This window comes from Micropterus dolomieu, linkage group LG19, assembly GCF_021292245.1.
Source record: "Micropterus dolomieu isolate WLL.071019.BEF.003 ecotype Adirondacks linkage group LG19, ASM2129224v1, whole genome shotgun sequence".
Taxonomy (NCBI): domain Eukaryota; kingdom Metazoa; phylum Chordata; class Actinopteri; order Centrarchiformes; family Centrarchidae; genus Micropterus; species Micropterus dolomieu.
This window is the reverse complement of record NC_060168.1, coordinates 26,498,005-26,518,273: the sequence shown is the minus strand read 5'-3', so window position 1 is coordinate 26,518,273 and position 20,269 is coordinate 26,498,005. Positions and strand designations below refer to the sequence as shown.

The following is a 20,269-nucleotide window of genomic DNA, read 5'->3' as shown; positions in this document are numbered from 1 at the left end:
ATATTTTCTTTGAATTTATTGTATGTAAGACATTCAATCGGTTTATATCTATCTATACTGTTTGTCAGGGAGTCCTGGGTATGTACATTAAAAACAAACAAGAAAACAATAAAAACATCTCAAACATTAATAACACTTTGCTGTCTGTAGATTAAGTATGCCAATAATGTGTTGATATTATTTAAAAGATGATAATTTTTATTTATATTTTGTGCAGGTGCGTACACCATCAGTGAATAACTGAGTATTTTAAGTATCTGCATCTACACCATACATTATCAGTGTTAATTTTACAGATTATGATAAGCACATCGCCAGAGTGTCTTGAAGTGCACTCCCATCAGAGTTAACAATATATTTTTAGAACATTTTTGAACATTTGCCCCAGAGCCATATCAGCTCCATCAGTATACATACAACTCTCCAAATAACATCTATCAACTCCAAATAACAGTCACTGAAAAATCAACATTTATTATACTAGAATATTTGCTGTGTACACAAACCTGTTCTGGTTGTGGCTTGCATTACGACTTTGAAGAGTTCCTCTCAGACAGTTAGGGAAATCACAAGAGGAGCTGCATACAAAGCATCCAATAGAAGAAAATATTAACTTTTTGAACTGTCATGCTTCTTTACTGCCTGATTTAATCAGGCAATCACCCGCATCTGTCGGAATTTGTTTGGCGTCTTGTTTTGCAGTATGACTTTGTGGAGCTCTTGGATGGCAGCCGGCTTATCGCCAAAGAGCACCGGACTCTCAGTGAACCAGAGACAAGGGCCCGGCTGGATCATCAGGTCACCGTCCACCAAGCCGGATTCATCCAGTACCTGGACTCGGGGGTGTGGCACCTGGCGTTTTATAATGATGGACGGAACGTGGAGGCAGTGTCCTACAACACCATTATCCAGGGTACGAGGACACACATCTGCTGCAATGGCTGATGAGTGTGATTGGAATGATGTGTAATGACATGTTTTGAAGACTTTAATTTCCTTAAACAGCTGCGCCTGAATGAACAAACAGTAAAGTGGTTGGAAATTATGGCTACCACACAAACAAGCTGAGCTTTTCAAACTTTAAGCAACCTAGGAGGCAGTACTAGGTTTCCATTGGAGGGTAGTGGATTATTGTGCTCAACACTATAATACGAGACCATACACAGCATTGATCCTTCCCTCCTAACAACCTCTTCAGTGTTCTGAAGTCTGTGAAATTTCCTTGTGGGTTTTGAGGTAGGAAAAACACTAAGGTTGAGTTAACGTTTTTCTTTTTCTATTTCCTTCGGGGAGTTCCATTGATCTGGCCCTACAAATACGAATGTATTGATGTGTGAGGTCAAAATTGCCTGGGTCCGACACAGGCTCAATGAACATCCAATACAAGCCAGTGTAATAACAAAAAAGTTTGCCCTCTTAACGCCGATCAAAATGAGGGTCCTGGTCTTTTGGGGGTGCCCTTTATGAGCGATGGTCTATTGAATGAACACAAGATCTGTCTGTGGGATATGTCAGATTAACTTCAAGTGAGAGAGGATTTGAGCTGTAAACACTCTGGAGATTGCATGGCTTGTGTGGGCATGATCAGTCATTCAAGGGTTTGAAGGGTGGAAGAGGGAGGCAGTAGAGGAGACAGGAGGAAAGAAAAATGTGTCATGGAAATGGAATTATTTGGTCTAATTTAAAATGCCTGTGTGGCTTTTACTTAACATGGCTTAGATGGGAACAGTCGGGCTGCAGTATACATGTTATGGAGGCTTAGACCTTAGTGGAACATGGACAAATAGCTGTAAATTTATGCCATGCCTGATAGGAGTACTGCAGATAAGGGATGCTTAGAAAGTCTAGATTCGTGGAGGGGGGGAAAAATGAAAAGTTAGTATCTTGGTTGTCTGGCAGTATTTCTTAAACTGTACAGTTGACAAAAGTTAAATTAAAGAGGAATTTCAGATTTGCTCTAATATGACAATCTGATGAGTTATTAATAGTTGGACTTGCTCACTGCTGTACCCACAGAATCCGTCACAGAGTGCACACATAACTGTTACGGGAACGGAGAGTGTGTGGCGGGATCCTGTCACTGCTTCCCAGGATTCATAGGGCCGTACTGTTCCAGAGGTAATTATTAAACTCATATATTACTCTTATTCTGTCCATTCAGCACATGATTTAAAGGGTCAGTTACCCAAATTTTAAATAAAAAAATCTACTATATATCTCATGGTATCCAGCTATGCAGATTGTTGTGGTTTTATTTGCCCAGGTTTCTGAGATTTCTGCTGCCAACCTAACACAAGGTTAATGGAACTTTTGTTTATGGTGCTCAAAGCTTAAAAAAAATCACTGTGTCTCATATAGCTTCACAAATGGTGTCTCGTACAGCTTTACTGACAAATTGCCTGGGCTGATGTGTTGGCCAGCATCACAGTATAGCAGATAAATTGATAGGCGTATATATGAGCCGAAGTAACACAACATGTCAGTGCAGAAATGACACATACATGTTAATTTAATCACTACCACCATTACAAGAACTGAGTTTGTTTTTCAATTGTACCATGTAACTTATTTTAGAAACCCTATTAATAATATCTTTAGGAAAAAATTATATAATAAAAATTATTTTATACTCGGTAACTAATCTGTCCCTAGCGGTTTTCAATGAAACTAAACAAAAATGGCCCATTTTTAACGGACTGAGCACCAAAAAAGAAATTGCTTTCGCGTCTATTGTATCCGAGTGACCAAATACTGGCTACATAAAACCAAAGCTAGCAGTAATGTGGCTGTAACGTGGGAAATGTGGCCAGTAACTGATGGTTGCCCATAGTAACTGGTCCCATACAAGAAATTGTCCGGCACATGATCCTGCGTAAAACGGCTTATTGTGTTATTATGCTATTGTTTTATGCTAAGGTTTTTCTACAGAATACACAAAAGAGAAATAACATGTTAATTAGTATCCAAGCCTTCTTTCATCTTGCTCCAGCTTCATATTTACCATACACATGTGAGCAATGTAACAATGTGACTCTGGGCAGCACAGCAAATAAGCGTATTTCCTAAAACTATTTAATTAATACCACATTCATCCTGATATTATATTATATTACAATTTGGGGAGGAGTTTTTTTATACATGCGGTCTTTCCTCAGCTGCCTGTCCGGTCCTGTGCAGCGGTAATGGCCAGTATACCAGGGGGCGCTGTCAGTGCTACAGTGGCTGGAAGGGCACTGAGTGTGACGTTCCTGCCTCCCAATGTATCGATCCTCAATGCGGTGGACATGGACTGTGTGTGGCGGGCAACTGTGTGTGCAACACTGGCCACAAAGGAACCAACTGTGAGCAAGGTAAATGAGGAAAAAAAAAGGTTCTTCCCATTGGATTGGAAGCAGCTGAATCTGGGGGAATCGACACAGTTCATTGGAGAAACAATCGGTGTTTTCAACTCCACCGAGCAGATAATGCTTTGGATGTTGTTATTGATACTGTGTGTATAAATTAACTCACTCTTAGTGTTTAGACCGTATGAGGGTACAAGCTGGAACAGATTGTGCAATGCCTGTTGATGCAGTCACCTATTGGAATGCTCCCCAGTTGAAGACACGTGTTAAAATCAGTCAGTCAATGGCATCTGTTCCTACCGTTTCTTCTTCTTTCTTGTCAACCTTTTCTGCCTCCCCCTTCACTACTGTGCATTTAACTTTATTGATCCACATGCAGACAAAAGACTATCAGCTCAGATTTACATGTGCGGTTGACCTTAGGCCTACATGTAAAAGCTATTGAGTTTACTAAATGAATGCATTGCGGTTTTCTTTGAGGTGAAGCAATATGGGAAGGAAACATAGACAGGAGAGGATAGGATTTGTAGTTCCAAGCTTGCGTGTAAGGGCTCCGGTGTGATGAATTGGTTCAGGAAAATGATCAATATCAGTGTCCAAGTAGATATGGAAACGCACAGAGCTATCAGCTCCAGAGGAAGCTGTTGTAACGTTGCTGCAAATGATCCCTTGTTAGTAATGGGTTGATTATATTGGTCATAATTGCTAATTATTAACCTAGATCACCAAGCTGATTTGCGAATTGTTAATAGTAATTGATTATATCTGTCTGGACACTAATTGTACTCCTTTTCCTAGGGCCTATAATGGAGCATAATTATGCTGTCAGTATATTGGAAGTATAATATACTGTAGAGGAGCTAGCTGAACTTAGGGTGGAAAATTACTACCAGCCTCTGCTAAATTTTCAGCTGTGGCTCACCAGCCATCATCTGGCTCTAGACCACTTTCCACTCACTCACACAAAAATGGTTTAGGCGGGTTGCAGAGTTGGAGTGGCCGGGGTAAATAAGTTGATATCCTGTCTAGAAATGGTAAACTAACTCCGCTGTTGTCCTCATTGTGTGTCCCAAGTGGACTGTGTGGACCCGAAGTGCTCCAGCCACGGAGCCTGTCATCATGGTGACTGCCACTGTAACCCGGGCTGGGGAGGGATCAGCTGTGAGATCCTGAAGAGCACTTGTCCAGAGCAGTGCTCCAGTCACGGCACCTTCAACACCGACTCGGGAACATGCATCTGCGAGGCCAACTGGACAGGAGCCGACTGCTCCATAGGTCAGAACATGTTTCACTTTCTTGTCATCACTTAAAGTTATTTTGTGCAGCCTTGTCATGGGGCTTACAACACACTATTTTTTCCATTAGCGATTATTCTGCCCCTCATTTTCTCAAGTCAATATTCTGGTCCATGAAATAACAGAAAATCCCATGAAAAAATCCCATTATACTTCCCTAAAACGAGAGGTGACATTTTCAAAACACTTGTTTTGTCCCTAACCACAATGTATTAAATTAGCTCATTATCACATATGAAAAGAAAAGCAACAAATCTTCACATTTAACAAGCTGGAACTAGGTAGGCTTTTTAATGAAGGAAATTACTTTCTTTTGATTGATAATTGATTAATCAACTAATCGTTTCAGCTCTAAAGTATTTTTTTTTTCAAAGACTACACATTGGCTTTAGAAGAATTAAAAGGCATATTAATCTAATTACAGTTGTAATCTGCAATGTCTTTTATTTCATTCATTTATTGATGTCATTAGTGCAGTGTTCTTTGTAATGCATTAACAAATCCTTGCAAACAGTGCAGTCAGTTATATAATGTATTTTATTTTACTGTTTGTGGGTAGTGTTTGAGTTTCTCTAACGAGTAATTGGCACCAAATTCTTTCTGTATTTATTTCAAATAAACTCCCCCGTGCTGTGCACAGATACTGCAAACACCAGGTGTCCATGGCAGCAGATCTATAAGTAGTTAATAACAGGCTGTAGATTGAAATAAAAAATCCATCATACAGTATATTATTAGATTATGTAGATGTGTAATTAAGAAACTTGGGATATGATTGTTTAGCTTTGGAATCCAAAAAACTTTAAATATGAGTAAAACAATGTAATATGCTTTTAATCTTTAATGATTAAAAAAATCTAAATTTTAGCTAATTAATTAGGTTTTTTTTAAATAACAGTTAGTGAACATCATAGAACAATTTGTTTTCCTAGATTAATATGACACACTTTCAAATAAAACTCTGAATAAAATATACAGTCAAATCATTATCTTTCAGCTTTCCCCCATAGGTACACATGAAGGAAACAAAATTATTTGCTAAAGATGATGAATGGGAGCCAGACTGAAGTTTTTCATCTCTACAAATACAACTACAAATACATGTTGCAGTGCTTGCGCTGCTGTGTTTTACGCCCTCTTGGTTACATCTCTCTTATATCACCTTCGGTAAAGTTTTACTTTGATGAGATGGGGTGAAATTAAACAAGTATATATTATCATTAATATAAGAAAGCCTCTAGGGTAATGCGTTCACAACAAGTGCATTTCAAACCATTAATACAAGCTCTGTATTTTTTTAAGCAATTTGATTAATCAATCCATGTGAGAACAATATTAAATGTTTGTATACTTGCTTTTTGTATAATGCAAACACCCTGAGATGTCTCAAAAAGTCTCAGTTATTCTCCAAGTAGGAATAAGAAAGTAACCTGAACCAACAGCAGGTAACAAACCCAAAACAAAAGCTTTCACGGGCATGAGAAGACAGATGTTGACATCTGATAGCCAGGAGTCAGGAGTCAATCATGCATGGATGTTCATGCTTGTTGTGTTCTTTACTACAGTATGTTCACCAGAGAAGAAAAAGAAGTCTTTGATTTTGCTTACAAGAACTGGTTTTTAGCGAATGTGCAAATCCCTGAGACAATTGTTAGGAGTTATGATTTGCTTGCAGTGTAGTAGTTTGAACCTAAATGAACAGATTACAAAAATGCAACTACCTAATTATGTTTTGGACTAAATAAATCAACCTGTGATCACAACCTTTAAGTCTGAACATCAACATGTGTTGGTTTAAAACAGAGCATATGTTACTAACAGAGCTTTGGCTGCACGTTACTCTTGTGCGACCAAGCATATGTTGTTTTTGAAATCTAAAACACAAATGTGTGTTGTTTTTAAATAGACTCATAGAATTGTTCAGAACCTTTTCCAAAAATGCCAGAGTACTTTATAGCAGCTACAGGTTCTTTAGAGAGGAGACAATCGTGTATTCCCTTCTACTCACAGCAGAGCTTTCTTCATTTGTTACCAGCTTTGTATTCAGAGGGTTTGTCTTCAACACAGGTAGGTGACATGTTAGTTCAAAGGCTTGCCCCTCCCATCTGTTATCTGTGCATGAGGTTCAGGTGATTTATGCGCCTATTCCCACCTCAGAATAGACTCATTCTGTGTGTTAAACCCAGAGAGAAACACAATGGCCATACTGAGGCGAACAATTAAAAGCAGTTTGTTTCTGTCAGTATAAAAGTCTGTCGGATGTATTTCTGTTGGCTGAAATTCAATAGAAAATTAAGTCATAAGGAGGCTGGATGGTGTGCTTGAGATGATAGATGAGTGTTCACAAGTTTTGAAGCAGCATGCAGCTGGGTGCCCAAGAAGTAAGTTGTTTTTTTTTTCCTTCTGTGTGTCACTTTATTTTCTTTTTAGAAGAGAGGTAATTTGTTATTCTGTTAAAAGTCTTCAATATTCCAGACACAATCCTCTCACTCAGCAAGATATCTCCTGCCAATAATGGCGCTGACGAGGCTAGACTTGGTGCAGTCCAAAAGTTAGGGAGTTTACACACCTGGGTGGGTGGAGAATTCCCTCTTAATTAATGCTGCGATTCTTCTTCAATTAAATAAACTTTAATTAACAAGCGAGTAGCATGGATCGACCGCCCACAACCCCTATCCAGCTCGAGTCAGGGGCATGTTAAAGGCAGATAAACACTTTTGCACTAATGAAAAATTGATTGCATAGATTCTATGGGAAGGAGGTATCCCTTTGGAATCGAATGACTCCCCTCCAGAGGCATGCTTAATATTCTACAGTGTCTGCTCGACTTAATCAGAACCATCCAAGGTCTCTCAATCGAAGAAAAACTCTATTCAGAGAGCTGGAAACGCACAGCTATAAGAGCCTCAGTAAAGGGGAGGGTGGGTAAAGCAGTGGTAGACTGGCTTAAAAAAATACATGACCAAAATGAGTAGATCCATGACTTACTACATTTTGGGCAGCAGCATGATGTCTCGTGGCTAATTTGCTTTCCCCGCAGGCAATACCAAGTTTTTAAAAAGTCACAAACTTTTTGTTTGTGGGCATATATATATATATATATATTTCCTGGAGCATCTAGTCACTTAAAATTTGAAGGCATACTTGAGCTACTTTTCTCTAGCAGATTGATGGCTATTGTCACAGCGGAAAGCTGTATGGCTCTTCTGTTCAAAAGCTTTGATAGAAGCTCTTGGTTACAGTAAATGAACATTTCTTATTCTCCCACAAGAGCAGCTACAGCTTGATGAGCATTCGCTTTAGCCTGGTACAGACTGACTGACTTACCACCCATTGATTCAATCTTTTGAATTTTACTTTTCAGGAGATAACACGGATTCATAACAGCTGCTCTGCTATTTCCGATGCTCCATACTTGAAGGAAACATGTTGATCTAACATTTGTCAGAGTCCAGACATAAGAATGTGCTTAAATCCATAACCCTCGCCTCAGTCTGCCAAGACTCCATGCAAATGAGCTTCCAGAATATTTAAAACCTAAAAAGTGTTTTTTAGATGCACAAAGTAATTTCTGTGCTTTACTGGTCTTGTGCTTCAGACTTTTTGAGTGATGACAGGTTTTGTTAAATTTTAAGATGTTTTCACTCATTGAGAAATAAACTGGCCTATGAAATTACTGGAGTCTTTGATAAAAAGTGGCTGCAGAAACAAAAATTACAATAATAACTTTTTATTATTTCACTCTAATTATTCTGAGAAATGCCTTTACATTGTGTGATAAACTTTGATGTCATTTTAGATGGTAAAAAGTGGTTGTTGCACTGATTGGGCCTGTTTGTTGATAAGCTAATTTAAGTCCTCCAGAGTTTGTTGATGAGGACATTTTAGAAAAAATAGATGTAAACTGAATCAGATATTATACATCTGCCATCATAAGTACACAGATTTATCTCTTCAGTGTTCCATCTAACATACACTCATTATGTTTGAATCGGTTTTAATCCAAGCTGACACTATGTATTGCTTTGGTGTATTGTGGAGAAAATGGTTTATAGATTACGTCAAGCTCTGAGAATTTAAAGGACTTTATTATCTCCTGAAAAAAAATAACTATATATCAAAACGGATTTCCTACTTTTTAGAGGAAGATTTATCCTTTATTTTTGTATCTTTCACTATCCATTGTGCATTTTGGCAAGAGTGGCAGCCAAAGAAAAGCTGATTGGGGATTTTGTTTGCTCTTTGTTTGCCACTGCTCTGACATGTCGTAACTGTGTCCTGCTTTACACACATTTAAAGAATTGTGTACACAACAAGTATGTTGGGATCCCATAAAGCAAAAGAAAGTGGTAAAGTCCTGATATTTTCCCATGTAAAATAATGCTTTGCGTAATAATGCTTTTGAGTCTCTTTAGATGAAATATTATCAGACATTGCAATTTTTTCTTCTTCTTCTTCTTTTAAAAAACACTTGCCTTTGTATTTTTAGGATTTTCTATAACACATTTTTTAGGAATAGTGTTTAAAACATGTCTTGTTTACAGTTAAACTTATTGGCCCACTTTAACTGATGGAGCCAACACTTCTCAGCAGACATCAGAGCATTTTTCAGCAGTGGCAGATGCATCTACACAGAATACAAAAATACACCAGTATAGAAAAAGGGCCGTTTCACAGAACAGAAGCTACATGTTCCCTTGGCTTTTTTTTTGTTTGTTTTTTTGCAACAGAGGTGTGTGTGGTAGACTGTGGTCCCCATGGCTCGTGCATCAGTGGTGTGTGTCACTGCGAGGAAGGCTGGGCAGGACCAGAATGTGAGCAGAGAGACTGTCACCCACGCTGCATCGACCACGGAGTCTGCCGAGAGGGCAAGTGTGACTGCCACCAGGGCTGGACGGGTGAACATTGCACCATTGGTGAGCCACGGTGACACATACAGTACAGTACACCTACACACACTTGACAGAAGGGCACGAACTACAGAGGAAACTCATTTATGGACAGGCTTAAAGGGCAACTTTGGAGTGTGAATGTCAGTATTTTCAGAGCAGTTTCAAGCAGATCATGATACACTCCTGTTGCTGCCTACCTACTCCAAACAAGTACCTCGGCATGACAAATTAGTAATAAGTACGTTTTGATATGTTCAGTGCTTAGAAGTAAATGGCTGGGTTTCTTGCAGTTCAATTTCCAGAGATCACTGAATCAAACATTGTGGCCAGGATTTTCATCCTTGGATTGTTCTGTTTTTCTGAATGTTGGACAATCACAGTCGAGGTGTTTTCGGACCGGAGAAACCTTCTTATAGCCTCCCCCTTTTTTTGTCTGCACCTGAAGAACTGGGAATGTACATTGACTGGTCAAACACATGAGCCAATCCGCCATTTTTGAAAACCTGTGTAAAACGTTACATCTGCAGTCGTGCCAAAGTGATGTTGCTATACCAGCCGCCAGTGTTCCTATTGGCGGTAGGAATGCAGACAGAAAAAAAGCCCATGAATGTATTTAGTTCTCAGGGGAGCTTCCCTGTGGGCGCTTCCTCACAGGGAGCCCCCAGAACTGTTTGGTCCAGAACTCCTATTGGTGTAAAGTAATTGATAACATTTACTCAAGTATGGTACTCTTAAGTATAATTTTGAGGGACTTGGAGTATTGGCATTTTATCCATTTGAACAGATTTCTCAGGGAAATATTGTACTCCACTAGAATTACTAGTTACCCTGCAGAATAATATTTTACATACAAATCATATAACCATCAACGAAAATAATTTAATATAATACATATAATAATGTAACACTCCTAAAGGGACCATTAATTAATTAATATTAATTAATTTTATACTATTAATATATATTGTTTGTGATACTTCTGTACTTTTACTTACGTCAAATTTGAATTCCGGGACTTCTACTTGTAATGGAGTATATTTATGTTTTTATTCAAGTACTAGCCATGTGACTGTTACTAAACATATCAACAGTTCAATGTTTCCAAGTGAATGTCAGTTTCTGCTTCTGGAAGCATCACCCCCAGTTCAGCATAATTTTTTTATTTATTTTTTTTAACCAGAGCTACTAAATATCAGATATTGTAGTGGTAAATTTAGAGGTTTGAATGATTTGGGTATGAGTTAAATATTAATTGGGGCAATATAGAGAATCCACACACAAAAAAGAATGTATGTGGCCAATTACCCTTCTCTTTTGTACTCTTTTCAAAATCTGTTTAGTTTTGCAACACCTCACATCAACTTTGTAATTTTTCTACCATCCATTTAGATATTCCACCTTTTAGACTGCTGAAGTGATGCTCCTGTATTAGCGAGTCAAGGGCAGGTATTTAGGGAGCCGAAAAGCCACGGGTAGGCCTCTTTGGAATATCATTTTTCTGAAATGGTAGTGCTTCACCTGGCATTAATGAGGATAATGAGTTCTGAGATGTCACTTCCTATTGACCTTTAACTCAAACTTCCTCGACACCTTACCCCCTGTCAAAGGTCCCGTAGTTAAACCCTGACACGCCGCGTCAAATAGCATTCCCCCAAGTGTCATCTCCAACCTCTCAATGACGACATATTCCCTGTGAAACAAAGATCTGGCACTCCAAACTATTGAACCCTAATTATGTATTTACAAGTTCTCTCTTTGGCAATCCCCGCTCCACAGCGTGGTTTCATCTCTGAAGGGACGAGAAATTGCAGAGAGGGAGCTGCAGGAAGGGTCACATTCCTGATCTTATTAATCTTTCCCTCCTAAGGGCCAACTGTGCACCATCCATTTTCTCTTTCTTTCCTCCTGTTTAAGGCTGCCGTAAGGAAAGTAACTCCTTGCATTGGATGCAGTGGGGATGAATAGGCAGTGTATTACCTTTTCTTGGAGAACCGGGAAGCTTATTGTGTCTTTCAAACCCTGAATAACTGCCATTTGCACAAAGCACCTTTTAATCACATTACATGGCCAGAGCTTGAATAGAGGACTTCCTTGGCCATTCTTTTGTCACAAGCATCTAGATCCTGTTTTATATGCAGGGCTTAACCCATTATCACGGCTTTCTCAGAAATGCAGTTTACCACTAAGGTGTTTTTGATTCGTTTTAGTGTACTGCTGGTCCATTGCTGTGCAGTTGTTGAAATCACTGAAGTGGAGATGGCAGCAAAATTAAAATAAAAAAAGTGAAGTATGCTGTTTCATGATGCATTGATATTAGACTGAGGGTGAGACTACATACTTCCTGACAAGCAGACAGTAAAATGTTTCGAGCAGGCCCAGATGAAACGGGCTCATAGAGTCTGAAAACAAAGAGTGTTGTAACACTCAGATATCAAGAGAAACAGTGTGTTCTTGTGTTCTTCTGTGTTAGCCTGTCTTGCTTTTGCAAAGCAAAGCAGATGGAGAGTGTTAACAATGAATATTTTAGTGAGCTTAAGATGTTGAATTCATTTTTGTTGCTTTCTATGGACATTATAATCACATTATAATCGGAAAGATGTTGTGATTTTGACCATGGGAGCATCTATAATTCTGATTAATCACTTGCTGCTTTAATTAACATCTATTCTCTAAGTTTATCAAATACTGGATCCCCCCTCCCCATCCTGTAGCTAAACTTTGAATCTACTACTCTCTACTACTACTAATCTCCAGCTTCTGTCTCTTTTGTCTCTGTCTCAAACCAACCAACCAATTTTCTACTTGTTTATTTCTATTTGCATTTCTTTGCCTAACTCCTACTTATATCCGTTCTCTTTTCTATTTTATGTCTGTATGCCTGTCTGCCTACCTATCTGTCTCTCTCCAACTCCCTCTTGGCTTACATGTATAGCCCTGGATTCCAGAGTATCAGGTAAAAACACTTTTCACTTTGCTTGAGAATTATATTCCTCATGCAAGATGCTTTTTTTCTGATCCAGCTGAACACCTTTTATTTTGCTTAAAAAATGTGAAGATGTAAAAAAAAAAAAAAAAAAGGGTGAACTCACAGCTTTCCAGTCATATCCTGTCACTCATGCTTAGTATTAGCTATTCAGCTCAATCACATAACGACTGTGATTTAAATACACAGTCGAGAGATTGAATTAGAGCTGAAGTTAAAACGAGGCAAAGACAACAATAATCTTGGGGAAAAAACTACCTGCAAAGCTTCTTTTCCAAATATTCAAATCAAGTTGGCAGGTACATCAGCTTTATGCCAGCAACCGTTTCCACTTTTTGTGCTCCCTACAAGTTACAATACGTAAATGTGTTTGTCAGTCTTAGCTCTCTGCCACCACAGAGATAAGTAATTTTCTTTTCCAAATGTTTCCCTTTCCTCGGTTGTGTAATAGGAGCAGTCAAGATAGGATATAAAGGTAAATTGAACCACTACCCCCCAAGGGAGATTGTCACGAACAATCCCTCCCTGCTCTCTGTCTTTCCTAGCACGGCGTTTATACACCTGTTCTATGTCCGAGTCGATCATAATGTTTCTGCTGTGATCCTGCTCCCCCGATATGTTTCCTCATCTCCTGTCCGTCTTAACCAGTCTCACACAGACTCCACGGTCCCTTCTTCCCTTCCCTGTCTTAATTCCCTGTGTCTGCCAGATTAAACGCCCAAAACTGGTGTGGTTTAGTCATGTTTCGGCTCCCTGTCTCCACCCTCCACTAGAAGGAATGCGATCTGGCAGCAAGTGCTCTGTTTTCTGTAAATGTAGAGACTCTAGATCCTCCCCCTCCTTCCCACACTTCTTCCCCTATTTACATATATACTTCCCGTTTCCTTTGATGTTGCTGTTACTTCACATGAGTGTTTCTAACATCTGCAATGGGCTGTTCCTACTTTAATTATTTGCAGGCGAAAGCAATGAACTTCCGGCCACTGATTTTCTCCCTATTAAATGGGATTTGTGCAACATCGAACTCAGAAGGAATCCTTTAAATATTGATTCAGATCCCCCCAAAAATGTAAATGTTTGGTTCCAGCCCATGATTTGAAAATCAGAATTAATGCAACCAAAATACAAGTCACTTGAACTCGTACAAAATCATTCAAATTTTGATTTAAACAAAAAACAAAAATGCTGCCATGAGGCTTTGAGTCAACGTGCATTCACTGCCTCCCATTGACCTTTTAAGAGTAGGTAAACAGCTCAGCAAGTTTTCCTTTCTTATTCCAAACTCATCTGTTTTCAGGGTAGTTGTACATGCTCCTGAAACTCATGTGAAACGACTGTAACACCTCACACCCTCCCCTACATCCTCAGTCCTGTCAGAGGTGTATTGTACTGTATGCTCACTCAATACTGTGTTTTATCATTTTTGTCCCTCCTCTGCCCCTGTCCACTCTAAATGACCCCTTCGCTCTTGTCTTCTCCCCCTCCTCCTGATTTCTTTGTTCTGACTTGCTCGGCTGTTTGACACGTACATGATGTGTTGACAGACGGCTGCCCCGGACTGTGCAACAACAACGGGAGGTGTGTCCTCGATCAGAACGTCTGGCACTGCATCTGTCAGTCAGGATGGAGAGGGCTGGGATGCGATGTAGCGACCGAGACGCTGTGCTCAGATGGCAAGGATAACGAGGGAGGTAGGAAGCAGTAAAAGCCTCGTACAAATAGTCTTTTAGCTTCAGAAAAAAACTTGTCTGTGCATTTCTCATTGTGCGAGAGAGAAAATTGGCTTTGATGTGGCTCCTCGGTGACAGTGCTAAACAAACAAAACAAATCAATCATACATAAAACATCACTGGAAATAAAATGCAAATGTTGTAGCAGAGCAGATTGTTGAACAGCATGCTTTAAAATATACAGTAGATTAATTATAAAGAGTAGTTGACATTATATAATAATACTCTGGAACTAAAAAACTTCTCCTCAGCCTGGTCAACAAGCCCAGAACTTTTGAGGTTTATATTACATTAGATGACATACTTTGAAAGAGTTTACTTTAATGTCCGCTCAGGATTTCTGCTGTCGCTTTAACGAACTGCAGTTCATGTTAGAAGTCATCTGTGTGCTCCAGAGCTCAACACAATAATAAAGATGCTCTCATGTTTCCTAATGTATCCAGGTCAACAAAGCTTTTCCTCCCTGTCTCAACTGTCCATCCTGTTTTCCAGATGGACTCGTCGACTGCATGGACCCAGACTGCTGCAGTCAAATCTCCTGCCAGGGTCAGACCTACTGTCGCGGCTCGCCTGACCCCGCTGCCATCGCCGGCCAGGGCCAGAGTTCAGCCGCCCAGCCCACATCCAAGGGCTTTTATGATCGCGTCAGTTTTTTGATTGGACCCAGCGGCAGTCACGTGATACCCTGGGATAACCCATTCAACAGCAGGTAAGTGGCTTAATGAATTACTGGCAGCTCTTTAATTATTTGGGTCACGTTTGCTGTTTGCTGTCTCATTACCAGTCGGAAGAGACACCTGTGTTTGTGCAGCCACTCCAGAAACGTCAAAGAATCTCACATCTCTTTGTCTTTGCAGTCACACTGACAAGTGTGTTTACAGTGGTGTCACTGCCACAAGTGTTTATTTCTTTTACCAGTCAAAATTAAGTAGCTCAAGAGTAAGCAAGCTTGTTCCTAGCTAACAACTCTTATGACTGTGAAAACATAAGGATTAGATTTCTCACACCAAGATAACCACCATGTGGTTTTCCAAATTGAAAAGAGAAGCACAGCAAACATTTCACTCAAGAGACCATTTTCACTGCACATGAATGTATATATTATATCAGAAACCTAATTTTTTTTTTATCATAAGCTAGCTGGCCGTCCATCACACAGTATATTTGAATATCTAAGACCGGCACACTTACACAGACTTCTCTTTGACATTTGCTTGAAAGGTCTTTTTTTCTAGAAACTACCAACAGAAAACCATGACAAATCCATCAGATAGTCTGCAAAGAGCCAACAAGTTAATGGAATTTTGCATTTTAACATGTATTTTTGTTTTGATTCTTATTATTGTTACTGATATTACGTTTATACAAATGGCACCTATTGTTGGTATTATATAATACAGATTTTGATACATTCTCCACTTAGATTGCAGTTTCTAGTGCTTTCTTTAGTTTCACAGTTCATAGAGGTGCCGTTTTCTGTTTTGTTGGATGGTAGATGACTATAAAGTGTTTTAGTCGTGTTACTTTGGTTTTTGATTAAATACTTGCAAAACTAATAGCATTCACATCAGCATCAACTGTACTTTGTGTTCTGCGCCAAATGGCAGATATTAGGATGCTTAAACCCTAAGCTAAGATGGTGAACATGGTAACAATACTAGCATGTGAGTATTGTCATTGTGAGCATATCAGCATGCTGATGTTAGTTTAAAGCACTGTTGTGCCAAAGTACAGCCTCACATAACAGCTTTTATGGCTGTAGACTGGTAGTCTAGTTTTTGCCATGTCTTTCCGAGAAAGTTATTAGGGCACAGACATGAGAAATGCAACAAAATTATTTCGTTCTTTATTATTATTTTACCAGATGAGTCACGTTTGTGATGGCCTGAATGTGCTTGAAAACTACGAAAATGTTCATGTCATTATGGTTCTCGTGCATGGGCGTGGCAAAATGGCTCGTAAATGCCCCCTAAAGAGCAGCCCACGGGTCACGTGTCACCAAAATGTAGAATTTAGTTGTAGCTCATTTTTTGCGTTTTACACGCTTCCTACATATACGAACTCCTCCTAGAGAATTAATCCGATCAACTTCAAATTTTCACTTTACGTGTTTAATTATTGCCATACATGCCAATATTCACTCATAGTGACACCAGCTGGAAAAAGAAAGTAAGCTCTGAATGACAATCATCATTTCATATACCTGAAAGTTTCTCAGTGTAGTCCATACTTGATTTACTGGGCAATAACTTATAATTCAGGGGTGTTCTCTTGCGCAACATAGGGGACACCAGAAGTGACGTTTTACTCCTTCATGAGGTGTCCAAAACTCATGATAATTCAGAACCCTGTCTCTCGACCTCCAGCCTCTGCGCAGCAGCCACAGCACGCCCTGACGCACGTCAAAATGCAAAAGCCTGTCCAACAATGCTTGTAGCTTTTAATTTTTTCATTTTTTGGCTACATCAATGTGCAAACTGAGGAGACAAGAGTTATATTTTTTACCAAAACCTCAGTGCTCTCCCACATCTGTTCAGAATCCTGAGTAGAGTTTGTTTTGTGACTGATGGAGAGGAAAATGATTGCCAACTGTGTGCAGAAGGCTTTGGGAATATTTTCTCCAATAGTTTAAAGTAATCCTTATGTAAATAGCATGCTTTACTGAAAATATAGAATGAGGCAATCCCACCCCCCACCCCCCTAGTCGGGTTCTCAGTAATCCTCATCCTCATTGTCTTCAGCTTACTGTCGATTTCATGTCTGGCAGTGGAATTAGCTCTCTTGCTCAAAATACTCATTTGTCTTTTTATCTCCTTGTAGTTTTATAGTCAAAAACATCATGGTGCATTTTTGAGGCTCTGCAAACATACATACTACTAAATGTGAAAAAAATTAATTACTTTTTTTTACTGCGTCTTATCAGCACAAACACTTCTTACATCAAATACTTGTTTGAAAGAGTCAGATAATGAATTAGAATTCAGTAGTGGCAGAGTTTGTAAGGAGACGCATCTTTTTAAAACATTCATTTTGGGTTACAGGTTGAATAATTTATTGACAGCCCTTGCAGAGTATATATTATAAAAAGTCTCAGAAGCACTGGAACAATGCCAGAACAGCATCGGGACTTCCAACAGCAGCGGTGACTGTTATGCCTAGTCGTAGAGTATCTGAAGTCTAACAGTACAGTGATGGGAAACAGTTAGAGGTCACTCCTCTCCTTCTATTTTTTAAGAAGCCATTGTGTAAGACAGGAGAAAGGGAGCAGATTTCACTGTGCGGTCAGGTTTTAGAACTCTGCAGTGAACTTGTCCTGTGTATAGCACAGAGAATAAAACATGTGTTGTGGTTTAGTGTTTTTTCCCCCCACTGTTCTCCCAGCCGTATCACATATCCCACACAAGTCTCCCATTGGGTTTTCAGATAGTGTTTCTCTACAGCCAGTGTGAGACAATGACAGATAAGAATGCACAAATTATATGATTCATTTCTGGGGTTTCAGCAGGTGGTGTGACTTGGCGTTTGTTTGGGGGTGCAGCTCTCGCGGCATCCTGTCTGCCTCTCAAAAGATTAATAGAGACACAGGGAAGAGAGAGTGAACCTTCGCCGGGGCTCTTAAGTGGCCTTGTTCCCCGAGCCGGTAAATAAAGGATTGGAGACGGTTGTGCCAGGCATGGAGCGGGAGGAAAATAAGACAGGCCTAAGCTGTTGATCATCCCTGACTCATATACGTAATGACCCAGAGATAAAGTGGCAAAATGAGACATCTTTTGCCCACCAATGATAAATGCAGAGGGAACACTTTTAAAATTCTGCTCTATGGTTGAGAAGTAGGGAATGATTAAATGTTGATGGAGAAATATCGTATTGTCTCCTCTTCTTAGCTTCAAACAAAGGACTGATTTAACAAATTACTTCACACTTAAGAATATACGAACGAGAAACAGTGCTAGGCAAGTTTTACCTGAAGGCCCTGCAGTCACATTGAATAATCGCAGAGGTTATCGGAGGCTTTAATCATGTATGAACCTTCCGTGTCTGTGATTTATGAAGCAAAAAATGCCAAAGAAAATACAGATTTTAAGAGGAAAGCAGGGGAATGGATGCTGGAGGTGGAGAGCCTTTTGACCAGAGGCAAATGCATTTGCCAGCAGGGAAAATCTGGGTGAGCAAAGTGAATGCGTAATGCTCTCCCATGCTACACTAACTGCCATAGAGGTGGCCTTAAGTGAAGCATTTAACCCCCCACCTGCTCCAGTGGCACTGCTCTTTGGCCAGCAGTAGGAGGTGGGTTATATAAGGCAGACACCAGGTGTGAATGTACGTAATAATTTTGGTGGATAATAAGATGTTTGTTCTGAAAACCTCTCTCTCATTTTTTTTTAATGGGAGCATGTTTTTCCTCCTTAGACTTCAAACCAACAAAAACCTGCACATTTTGACTTTTCGCTGCTGAACATTTTGTATTTTTATTTTGTATTCAAATTGAGTTTTCTTTTCACATCTACACTATTTATGACTTCACCTTTCTAAACTGCTGTGGTGATTCTTTTGTATTATACCATTGCATATCTTTTTCAAACCCCTTTTAATTTTTTTCCTTCTGTGACAGTTTGCCTCCAGCATTGCATTGTGTTGTTTTGTATTCCTATAAGTGGCTCTTGACGTGTCAGCCTTCTCACATCAAGAGGATATCTGTAACCGAGTTGAAGAGCTTCTAACACAATTCTTGTTGATATATTATCTTTCATCACAAGTATTACCACAGACATTTATCACACTAGTGAGCATAAGACTCTGGTATGACATTGACAACAGGCACTTTTTTGTTAGTAAGAGTAATCATGCTTAGATCATGTCCTCTTGAAAATACAATTTAGGGGAAATTCTTAATTCAGCGAGGTCAGCGTGATAACAACACTGAATCTCCCACCCATAAATCTCATTTGATATGCATACTGATGAATATATTGTACACACAGTTCACTACTTAGTAGATAATTTAAATGTGACTCGTGTTGGCTAGATAAAGTGCTGTGTGTTTTCCACTCTTAGCTTTGATGCCTTCTGTTTTGTATGTCGCATTTTGTCTCTAATTAATAATACTTTTAATGACAATAGGGCTTAAATGTGAGAAACAAATTGCATCCATTTATGTGTCTTTGTGTAATATAAATGCTGTAAATACATGTGCAAGATGCTGCAAAATCTTACCAGTCCTTGATGTTTGTAAAACCAAATCCCACTGAATTATGGGTTTTTAAAAGCAGTAAATAGGGAGGGCGAGGTGCTCTGTAAGCTGGCATTTTCATAGATAACAACCACTGATGTGTGTGTGTTCCTAACGGTCAGTAAATCATACCTCCCTGCTGGTGCCGCTGGCAAAGGGATGACAGTTGTTAGCAGCGTAGATGCCGTGGCCGCGTGTTGATGCCGGCTGGCATTGTTTGTTTACTCAGCCCTTTCTGTGTTTGTGTGCCCACACAGCCTGGCGTCAGTCATCCGGGGTCAGGTCCTCACGGGAGATGGGACGCCGCTGATCGGAGTCAACGTGTCTTTTCTACACTACCCAGAGTACGGCTACACCATCACGCGGCAAGATGGCATGTAAGGGAGTTTCTCTGTGGACACATACATTAAAAGCTGCTGGGACACACAGCAATCCATCTGCATTTATCCACACTGATTTACATGTCCAAATAAACATGAGCACTCATAGTTAGCTCAGCCCTAAGGTTCAACCTTTGCCTTTGAAACGATTTATTTGTGGCATGTACTGCTGTCCCCAGACCAGTATGGAAAAAATGCAGAAAAAGATGTCCAACAGTGGGAGAGTCGTCCTGGCAGTTATCCAAAAAGCGCTCAAAACAAATTGAAACGGCTGCACATTGTGCCCTAGAACAATTCCTCATGCAAATGTCACAGTGGTGGAGGCCATCTTGAACCAGGCTGTTTAAAATGCATTGAATCAGCAAGGGTAGAATCAATCTGCCCGCGGTGTAGTAAAACATAGGATTACTGTATG

The 20,269-nt window shown here is 39.6% G+C and overlaps 1 protein-coding gene across 4 annotated transcripts in view; it reads left to right on the top strand.

Annotated features, from left to right (window-relative positions):
* Positions 1 to 20,269, top strand: part of si:dkey-237h12.3 (teneurin-3) — a 135,099-nt gene that overhangs the window by 74,073 nt on the left and 40,757 nt on the right. For all 4 annotated transcript variants that reach the window (XM_046030484.1, XM_046030485.1, XM_046030486.1 and 1 more), the window contains 8 exons: positions 703 to 913; positions 2,017 to 2,118; positions 3,156 to 3,350; positions 4,419 to 4,619; positions 9,370 to 9,555; positions 14,059 to 14,205; positions 14,737 to 14,953; positions 19,732 to 19,851. In XM_046030484.1, the coding sequence (XP_045886440.1) occupies positions 703 to 913; positions 2,017 to 2,118; positions 3,156 to 3,350; positions 4,419 to 4,619; positions 9,370 to 9,555; positions 14,059 to 14,205; positions 14,737 to 14,953; positions 19,732 to 19,851 (1,379 nt within the window). The remainder of the gene's footprint in view (positions 1 to 702; positions 914 to 2,016; positions 2,119 to 3,155; positions 3,351 to 4,418; positions 4,620 to 9,369; positions 9,556 to 14,058; positions 14,206 to 14,736; positions 14,954 to 19,731; positions 19,852 to 20,269) is intronic.